The 10,360-nt window shown below is 38.3% G+C and overlaps 1 protein-coding gene across 1 annotated transcript in view; it reads left to right on the forward strand.

Annotated features, from left to right (window-relative positions):
• The window catches only part of OSBPL6 (oxysterol binding protein like 6), a 182,973-nt gene that overhangs the window by 167,754 nt on the left and 4,859 nt on the right, over nucleotides 1-10,360 (forward strand). The window contains exons 15-20 of the mRNA XM_006921239.3: nucleotides 3,094-3,181; nucleotides 3,675-3,928; nucleotides 4,647-4,784; nucleotides 5,140-5,203; nucleotides 6,620-6,698; nucleotides 8,225-8,369. Of these exons, the coding sequence (XP_006921301.1) occupies nucleotides 3,094-3,181; nucleotides 3,675-3,928; nucleotides 4,647-4,784; nucleotides 5,140-5,203; nucleotides 6,620-6,698; nucleotides 8,225-8,369 (768 nt within the window). The remainder of the gene's footprint in view (nucleotides 1-3,093; nucleotides 3,182-3,674; nucleotides 3,929-4,646; nucleotides 4,785-5,139; nucleotides 5,204-6,619; nucleotides 6,699-8,224; nucleotides 8,370-10,360) is intronic.

Raw genomic sequence — 10,360 nt, forward strand, 5'->3', positions numbered from 1 at the left:
CAGGAGGTTGTTTGGTGAGCAAGGAAGGAATGGGAGCAGAAGTGAGTTGAGTGAACTTAAGGCCAGGAGGGCCAGGATGTAATAGCTCCAATCTTTCGTCTTCATTAGAGGGATACCCTGCCAAATGGATGGGATATTTGTGTCTGTGAGCCAGTCTCACAGGGACCGTCATGCTGGAGACATGCTACTAGCATTTTATTTTCTGGCTCCCTATTCTGAGCTCCCATTGCTGACCAGTCCTTCTCCTTCTTCAATCAGGTTACAGTCAAACCTGACTCTACATTATCTGGGCTTTGACCCATCATTTGATAACTATAACTTAACTCTCAGAAAGCAACTTTATTTCCCTGTTTCCAAGTTCTGGGGGCACAGCCCAACTGCCACTTGCACCAGACACTAGCAATACAGAAGTGAAGAGGATGTAAAGCAGATTGTTGTCCAAGTCCAAGCAAGAGGGTGGTGTCACCCCCAGGAGAAGAGAGAACCTAATGGCAGAGAGAGGGACAAGAGAATAGAGGGCAAAGGGGCATGGAGATGATATGTTCACTTTGAGACATCATGTGTTTATCAGATTTCTCAGTAGAGTTATCTGGCTAGCATTCGGATATTAAAGTCTATAAAGTGAAAGTGAGAGTTGGCTCAGGATCCACTTAACCAGCTGCCTATGAGACATTGCCACCTGGGCGCGCTACAGAACCTCTAATTCATCATGTCCAAAAACAAATTGATCAACAAACCCCTTACACACACACACACACCAAGGAAAAAAACACAAACCTACCCATACTTCTCATAAGGCTTATCTAAATACTCTTCTACCCAGGTGTTCACATCAAATACCTGGGTATTTTCCTTCACTCCTCTGCCTTACTACCACCACCACCTACATTGAGTCACTCATCATCAGGTTCTGTAACTGCTGTTACCTAGATACTCTCAGATCCATATTTTCATATAGCATCACAGCCACTACTCCAATTCAGTCATCCATCATTTTCCCACTTACATCACCTTATCAATCTCCATAACTAGTTTTCCTGCTTCCCTTTTTGCCCCTTCTAATCCATTTTTCACTGGGAAGCTTGATTAATCTTTCTAAAACGCAAATCTGATCATGTTCCTGTTCCCCAGTGTGCTTAGGATAACGACCTAAACTCCTTAGCTATCATACAAAGACCCTTTACACCAATCTCTGCTCTCAGCTGCAGCCTCTTGCAACCTCCATTCTGGATCTTCCAGGAGTGAAAAGAGTGATTCCTGGAGTTACTGTTTTGCTAAAGACACTCCATGTCCCTTGCTGAAGCAAGTAGAGTGACTCTCTCCTATAACCCAAACTGGAAAGAACTGAACTCTGCATAGAAACTAAGAAAAAAATGTAACCTACATGATGAACTGAAAAACATGTGAAACATAAGAAAAATTAATAAAAGATGAAATTCAAACTTTAAAAAGAGAGAATAGGTAGATAGATGCTAAAAAGGTTAAGTATAGTGTTGAAGTAGGTGTGGAGAGGCGGATGCTCTCATATACTGACGGTAAGAACATACAGTCTTTCAGGAGAGCAGTTTGGCAACGTAGGACGAAAGGCTTAAAGAGGCCCATCTGACCCAGCAACTTTATTTCTAGGAATAATGAAATTGCCAGGTGGATTCACAGAAGTATATTTACAACGATGTTCATCTAAGTATTGTCTATATTAATAAAAAATTGGAAACAACTTAAATGCCGGTTAAATTCTTTGTGTTAAAACTGTCTTATGAAATATGTTGTCATTCCAAATAAAAAGGAGGAGCTATATTTATTAGAATGGAAATATATTGAGATATTGAGCACTATAAAATAATGTATAAGCCATTTCCCTTTGTTAGTATCTAAAGATAGATATATCAATATGTTTGTATAGGCATTTTGAAATTGGGGGTAATACCCACCAAATGTCAAAAGTGGTTTTATTTAGGTGATAGAATTATGGGTGGTTTTCATATAATGTTTACCCTCGTGTAATTTCTCATTTTTTACATAAGAATGTTTAGTTTTTATATGCAGAAAAAATATAGCTTTATTTTCATTTTGAAGTTAAATAAATACCAACGGCTCTCTTGCCTGCAGTAGAGACATTAGTTTTTCACATTCCTCTGAATGGCTCTACCAGTGCGCCTCTGTTTTATTATCTGCTTTGTTTCTAACTCCCCTGAGTACATATGCTGTCCCTTAATTTTATTCTCATGCAAATTTTGGCTTCATTTTAGTTCCATGTTTTTCTCATGTAGAGAGGGGCTTAATTTTTTATTTATTCCTGTTTCTTCTTCCTTCACCCCAAATAATTCGCCAAATTTGTTCATTATACTTCAAACGTGGCTCTCAAAGCAGCTTTGTCTCTGGATCCTTATTGTGGCCATCTTAAATCTAAGCTTGGCAGTGTTTCTTACCTGGATCTATGCAATATCCCATTACCTGGCCTCCCTGCAGAAAGTTGCCAAGTATCTTTCAGAAACTAAGTATGACTCTATCATCCTTTTACATTTAATAACTCATAAAATTATATGAGAATCTTTTATCTTGACATGAAAAGCTCTCATACTTGGACCCTCTTCTTGTTCTCCCCACCCTCTGTCATAGCCAACTTTTTAGCATTCCTAGATTAAATATTTCTCTTGTGATCCTCGCCTTTGCACATTCCCCTTTCTTCATGTGCTTCTCCCCCTTCTAACAACTTTTTCAACTCCGGTTTAAATATTATTTCCTCTGGGCAGGCTCTCCTGACTCCTCTAGGGGAGTCATTGGGCCTCCTCTTTTGTACATTCTTACTATGTTGTACTGAAATATTTCTGGTTATGTACTGGCCTCCCCAGCCTCCCACTCCAGCTCAGACAGGGAGCTACTTAAAGACAAGGGCTGCTCTCAGCCAATCCTATATTTTGGCACAGGGAAGATCCTCATGTGTTCAATGCATATATGCCAAATACATTTCCCACTATGACCTCTGCTTCTCATTTGGGCAACATCTTGTTGTATTTAATCATTTGATTTTCTGAACTTTCAAGACTGAACTTTCAAGAATTCTTATCCTTTCTGTGTTCTTTCCTTCGTTAGGCTTCAGACGATGAGTCTTACATCAGTGATGTGAGTGATAATATATCTGAAGACAACACCAGTGTTGCAGACAACATTTCTCGGCAAAGTATGCACCCTTTGAGCTTCCAGATTGTTCTGTCTACATGCCCAATCACACTGCTGGTGTTTCAGTGAACAATCACTTTGTCCCCTCACTGATTATTCCTTTTGCAGCTGATTGTTCAGTAGGTTTTTTATTTGTATAATCTATTGAGGCAAATGGTTGAAAAATCTGTTAGGTAAATGGCTAAGTGAAAAAGTTTTACTTCTTGCTTAAGCCAAAAGTTTCAGTCCTTCTTATTTTTGAATTTGACTTGTCTTTTCTTGAATAAAATTTTAGTATATTTAACACTCTGAAAAAACTACATACTAATGTTTTGTGCACTTATTAGCAACCTTGTATTGAAATAATTCCATTCACCCTTGAGAGAGTATAATGAAGGCTTAAGAAATGAATCACAGTCAGAATTATTTGAAAAGGTCATTTCCCTCCCAGGGTTTATGAAATCAGAAAAGCAAAATATTTTTTATTGTGAGGCTCGTTTTTCTCCCTCTTTCAGTCTTAAATGGGGAGCTTACAGGGGGGGCCTTCCGAAACGGACGTCGGACACGCCTGCCAGCTCCCTGTCCTGACACCAGTAACATTAACCTGTGGAATATCTTGAGAAACAACATTGGTAAAGACCTATCCAAAGTCTCTATGCCTGTGGAGCTAAATGAGCCACTCAACACTCTGCAGCATCTCTGCGAGGAAATAGAATACAGTGAGCTTCTGGACAAGGCTTCGGAAACCGATGATCCTTATGAGCGCATGGTAATAAATAAATAACAGAGCTGTGCTCTGTGGGATTTGTCAACCCTAGGTCTAGGCTTAGGCAAAACTCTTTATGATGGCATATTTGTTTTTGCACAACATTCTCGCTGCATAGGTAAGAAATTCTCCTGGAAGATAAACACTTTGTGACTTATGCTTGGTTCAGAGTGTTTCTGAAGTTAGGATGTAAAGGTATCACTCTCCTTGCAGGTTGAAGGTGTGCCTAGCCTTGCTTTATCAGTTTGTCCTGAATGCCAAGAGAGCCCACTTGTTCGGGCACTTAAGTCTGAGAATGCAACCTCCCATGTACGCTTTGCCTTGGCCTCTATTCCACATGACTGTAGAAACCTTGACCTGTCCTCTGAAAAACATCAGCAGCCACAATCTTAGCACATGGAGCTAAGACTGTGTAAATGGCATAATCTATAAACGGAGTTTCGGAAATGTTGAACTCTGTGATACTCAGGAAATGAGGTGACAGGTGAATGAGAAGTACTTGGCCTCAATCGCCTGCTGGTTCCCATGTGAGGAGTTTCTCATTTCCGCTTACCTTTTCCCTCCTTGAGTTTATGAAGAGTCTGTGCAAATAACAGAAAATGCACGTGCCATCCAGTCAGCACCCATTGACGAGGGTATGTAAAATCTAGAGGAATGAGGGACTAACAGTCCTGGAAGTAGTCTCTCCTATATTATTTTCCTTTCTTAAATGTTTTAACAGGTTCTTATTGCTGCATTTGCAGTTTCAGGATATTGCTCCACCTATTTCAGAGCAGGAAGTAAGCCATTCAACCCTGTCCTTGGAGAGACTTATGAATGCATTAGAGAGGACAAGGGATTCCGCTTTTTCTCAGAACAGGTAAGTCCCACTGGACTCACTGAGGCTTCTATGTACATAGGCAGTTTGATGATGAAAATAGCTTTTTGATAAACCCATTTGGGGTCAATCATTCTACCAATTAACAAAAAACTCATTTAGTTTACCTATGTAATGGCCCCCTCTAAATAAATCTATTCAAGTTCTTTGTTTATGAACATGAAGTCTTAAAAGAGTCAATAATTTACTTCTACATTTTGAGAATAATTCACTGGTAGAGACAGACAGTAGAGTAGCTTTCATTTAGGGATAGCCAATATATATTGCAAAAAAAACTATTGTTTATGGAAATTTTAACACTGTTGTCATTGCCTTCTGTTTTGTTTTTCATTACCAGGTTAGCCATCATCCACCCATTTCTGCCTGTCACTGTGAATCCAAGAATTTTGTGTTTTGGCAAGGTTTGTTTTTCAGTTACAACTTAAAAAGTCCAATTGATGAGCCTATGAAACAGTTTCTAGTTTCCAAGAGTTCACTGTACTCAGTTTAGATTTGTACCTTTGGGACTCGGAGAACGTTTGTAATTGGTGGAGAGTTCAGCTTGAGGAATTAGATTTTCTGGTTTAAAGCATGTTATCTAGGAGGCGAGAATGTTTACCTAGGAAGCAAAGCCCAATGGGACAGCAAAGCTCCGTGCTCACTGTGCCAGTTTGGGGCTGTCACTTTGACTCATTGTCTACCTATAACATAGAAGTTATATATGCTGCCTTCTTGCTTCCTGAGGGTGTGCAAAGAGATCTTAATCCTGAAGGGAGGCTCTGTGGCTCATCATCTTTGGTCACAGTCTAGATGTGTAAACATTGTGGTGATTTCTGGTCTTTAATTCATTGAAGCTCAGGGGTTTGCAGCCTCTTTAATCAACGCCCATTGTCCAGTCAGAATGTTACAAACTTGCCTAAAATAAAATGTTTTGAAATCTGTTTAGAAGGGCGATATATGTAAATTTGACCATTAAGTATAAATAGTTCCTTCATGTTTGGAAGGGTGCTTTATTTGCTCACAGAGCGATACTTCTCATATGCACTTCTTCAACCTGGAAACATACAGAATGAAAGAGATCTGTAACTGCACTTTATTGCAAAATAAGAAAATAAATCATTTCTTGGTCATAACGAAGAGTCAAAAATATTGTGGAAACAGCACTAAGTTCATCAAAATGAGGCCAGGTGGTTATTACGAAGGCACAGGTAATAATCATGAGTAAAACATAAAGCTATCATGTGAGATAAAGTGCTGGGCCCTGGGCCAAACCTTAACCAGTGTAGAAACATGTTCATTAAGTTAATACCACTTTCTCATAAATCTTACCTATCTGTGTTTAGAGGTTTTATTTTGTACTGTTCTCCCAAATCATATAACTCTTCAAATAAATGTGTATATATTTCAATGGAATTGTCATACTGCCTTTATTTTTGCTATATGCCTCACTGTATATGTATAAACTGTTTCCACCATTTAGTTAAAACTTATAACAATATTTATGTACACATTAAAACATAGCGAAGTATATGTGTATGTGAATATGTACACATACATTATTCCAGGCTTTTCCTAGTTTATTAGTTGAAAATAAATACGGAGCATGTATTATGGAAAAACTGATAGTAGATTTTTTTTTTTGGTTCACAATCTTTTCACCTTGGGCCATCCTTAGGCACTTGTCATGTTAAATCAACAATATAGAATCAGTTATGATTACAAAGGTTCTTTTGTAAAATGTAAAGTATAATACAAAAGTTAGTTTTTGTAGAATAAGTAAGTCATTATTCTATAAAATATGAAGTATATATTTCTTATCATCTGTTTATGTCATTTAGATATCAGATGGAAAAACAAGTTCTGGGGGAAGTCTATGGAAATCCTGCCTGTTGGAACACTGAATGTCATGCTTCCAAAGTAGGTGGCTCTTGTCATCATTTTGGTCTCTTATCTGATTTCCTAAATTGGAAATAGGTGTTTGAAACTCTAGATGGTACCAAGGGTCCATTTCCCTGTATGGCCAAAGTGTCTGTTAACATCACCAAAATTTTGAGAATGGTCTCCCACAAAAATGAATGAGAACTTTAGCGTGTGTATTAAAGCTTCCTATTTATCTCTTCACATCATCTATTCATCAGTCGACACCAGGTACCTACCTGTCCCAGTCACTGTGTTAGTTAGCATTTAATATGGGTCTCTTTTTAGCCATTTCTTTTCTATATAATTTTTCACTTTTGAGTTCATCTTAGATCCTAGCTATTTTTAATTTCTATGTTATTTTATTAAGGAGGAGTGATGGAATCCTTTTATAGTCGTTTTCTAGTGGAGACAGCCAGTAAATCTTTTTATATTAATTGAAGTTTTCATCGAGGCCAAAGGCTTGATTGGTTTTGTTTCTGGCTTCAGTTGGTTGGTTTGGTTTGGGTTTTGTCTGTTTGAATGATAGGATTTACTGATGGATTGGATATTGAGGAAGACGGGGAGGGGGAGGAATTCCTAGGACCACAAAATAAACTTTAAATCTTTTCAAACTCATGAGGACAAAAGTTTTCCCAGGTGTATATAATGCCTGCATCATACCAACTCATATTTTTTGAAACTTAGAAGCATTTTATTTTATTTTGAAGTAACATTTTATTTAAATATATATATATAAAACATGCAATATGATTTCAAGCTATGAAATCTTGTTCATTGACAGAAAATCTGTAACCTTACTCCCTGGAATTTGCATTGGATGTGTACCATCTTAGTTATGCTTGTCAGTCTTTTCCCAAGGAATTATTCACATTTTTGGTCTTAATTCAGAGTGTGAAACAATGCTTCAGAGTAATCTTTCTTAAATGTATGCCCTATCTGCCTCTCTCTTCTCTCAGATCCTTCCAGGATGACCCATTGCCTGCGGGGTATATCTAGATTCGTTGGTGTGTCTTGAAGGCCTTTCCTGTTCTGCCCCATCATACCTTTTCCTTGCCTCCTGCCACACGCACTCACTGATAGCACACCACTTGCAGGTCCCCAGATGTGCTGTGCTCTTCTATCCTATGATGCTTTCCCCAGCCTCCTCTAGCAAGTCTTCCTTGACATTCACCCCACATTTCAGGAAGATCTGAGGACTAAGGACACCCCTTCCATGTTCTCATATCTTATTATAAGTATTTGTTGACATGTCCATCTACCCCTGCTATACTGTTGGCTCCAAGAGAGCAAGAAATAGGCCCTATTCAACTTGGTAGCTTTAGCACCTGGCCCGTAAAAAGCATTGGCTTGTTTCTCAAATGAATGAATCGTGTCATAAATATTCTTGATTACACAGAAACTTTCAACAAAGAATAAGAGGAAAATGAAAGGACACTTTGGCCAAAGAATATTCTCATTAGTAGAAATACTAATATATGTGTGTGACCCTCATTGTTTTTAATCAATTTTGTATTCTTCACTAGGTATGGAGATTTCTACGTGTGGAATAAAGTCACTACATGCATACACAACATTCTCAGTGGGAGGAGATGGATAGAGCATTATGGAGAAGTAACCATTAGAAATACCAAAAGCAGTGTTTGCATTTGCAAACTCACATTTGTCAAGGTAAATAATATCTTATAACAGTAAGGAAAAAATAGCATAATATGCTTTCTAAGGAAGAGATAAAACAATTACTTTAAACAGCCTCAATGAGTCTGTCCTGTATTTTTGATCCTTATGGACATGTTAAGTAAGATAGCAGAACCAACTGATGGCATTACTCAAGGCATGCAGGCTTCTGAATGTGTGGAGGTCAAAAAAAGCAGCATCTCAAAACAGAAAAAAAATCTTTTTAAAGAATTTTCTTTTTAAGCAACCAGTCAGTAGTTCATCAAGTAAAAATGATAGACAACACTTATTGCCTATAGCCAATCTTCTGGTTTCTATTTCTGTTTCTATTCTTGCCTATAGCAAGTCTTCTGGTTTATATTCCTATTTCTATTCTTGCTTGATTACAACATATTCAAGTGATCTATTTTCGAGAACTAATTATAATGCAGTGGTCTTTTTCTGAGGATGATTATAGATGATAGCTTCCAGTCATATAAACTTATCCAACTCTGCCACTATTATAATCCAAATAGTTCAAGAAAAAGCCTTACCTTTATTAACCAGAGAAGATGTCTGGGATAGAAGTGCCTCGAGAGCACCATTTTCGCTGGTCTCTCTGCCCCGAAGTGGCACACACAGGATCACCGCCATGTTTGCTTAGGGGCGCTACAGAATTCGCATGGTACAAAAGCTCCACCCACCCTCTTTACTTCATCTCCTCCTGATCTCATTCTAATATGGTACATATTATGGTACCATAATATGTGGTACTCTAATATGGTAGCATATTGGAGTCTATTAAAACTTGGAATTTGCTCTTCTTAGGTAAATCCTTTTAAGCCATATTGGAAGGTCATGTTTGTTTTAATAGAATATCTCTATTTTAGCTTGAGATGTTTTTCTTTTTTTTTTTTTTTCCTTTTTTTCTTATAAATTCATTAGGTGTGGAATTCATTAGATTGGCTTAGAAATGAGCAGGATCATTATTTGACTGAGTGATGATAGTAAATGTATGCCCTTAGTTTTGTAGGCTATGAAAGACTTTGATTTAGGCCTGCCCCTAATATATGCAGAGCTCAGGGCAAGAGTACAAATGGAAGTCCCTCTACCATATGTATAAATATTTGAAATATGTAAATTAAGCCTACAAATAATTGTGAAATAAAATGTTGTATTTTTTTCACCTTGACAAATACATGTTTTATAATAAAGTCTGCAGGGCCAGGTTGGACACTCCAGAACTCAAGCTGGAAAGCTGGCAGTATAGGAGAGCCAGTCCTGGCCCAAAGCATTCCCCACTCTCTTCCCACCTCCAGCTCTGTCCTGCACTGCAAGTTGCCTCACACACATACGTAGGCAGTCCAGCCCACACATCCAAGCTCTATTCCCACCCCTTTAAATAGCCACCCTTGGGCACCCCTCAGGCCTAAAGGCACATGCACTGGTGGGTGGTCTGTCCTTGGGTGAATGAATCCAAAGAAAAAATCCTGTACAGGCTGTAGAATAAAATTAAAGCTATGTGAACAGGGAATTTTAGGGTCCTGCATACTGGGGCCTGATCTAGAACGGGGGCCATGGGTTCCAGGGAGTAGATTCCCACAGACTTCTTATCCCTTGAGTGGCTGGAAGAGGGCCAGAGAAGGGTCCTCATGATAAAACTTAGCCATTTACAGTTACTGTGAAAAATATTTCACAAACTACGTGTATAGCATTGCCAACTGAAAGTTATTAAAATCAACGAGCAAAGGGAGAATTCAGGACAGGTGACCTGAGGAAGCAATTACTAACTTATAAATTAATATTCAGTTGTGACAGAAACTGAGCCTTTTCTGTGTCATACTACCATGCTACAGCATGGAATAGAAATGATCCCTTTCTTAAAAGTTAAGCTAACTAACACCTAGAAAAACACCCTTCCATCTAAAACATTTTGAGGTAGATTTCTGGAAATGGTTTGCATGAGAAACTTCAAGGTTAAGAAAATTTACTGTAGGGAGTAGGGA

This window comes from Pteropus alecto, unplaced genomic scaffold (genome assembly GCF_000325575.1).
Source record: "Pteropus alecto unplaced genomic scaffold, ASM32557v1 scaffold3, whole genome shotgun sequence".
Classification (NCBI taxonomy): domain Eukaryota; kingdom Metazoa; phylum Chordata; class Mammalia; order Chiroptera; family Pteropodidae; genus Pteropus; species Pteropus alecto.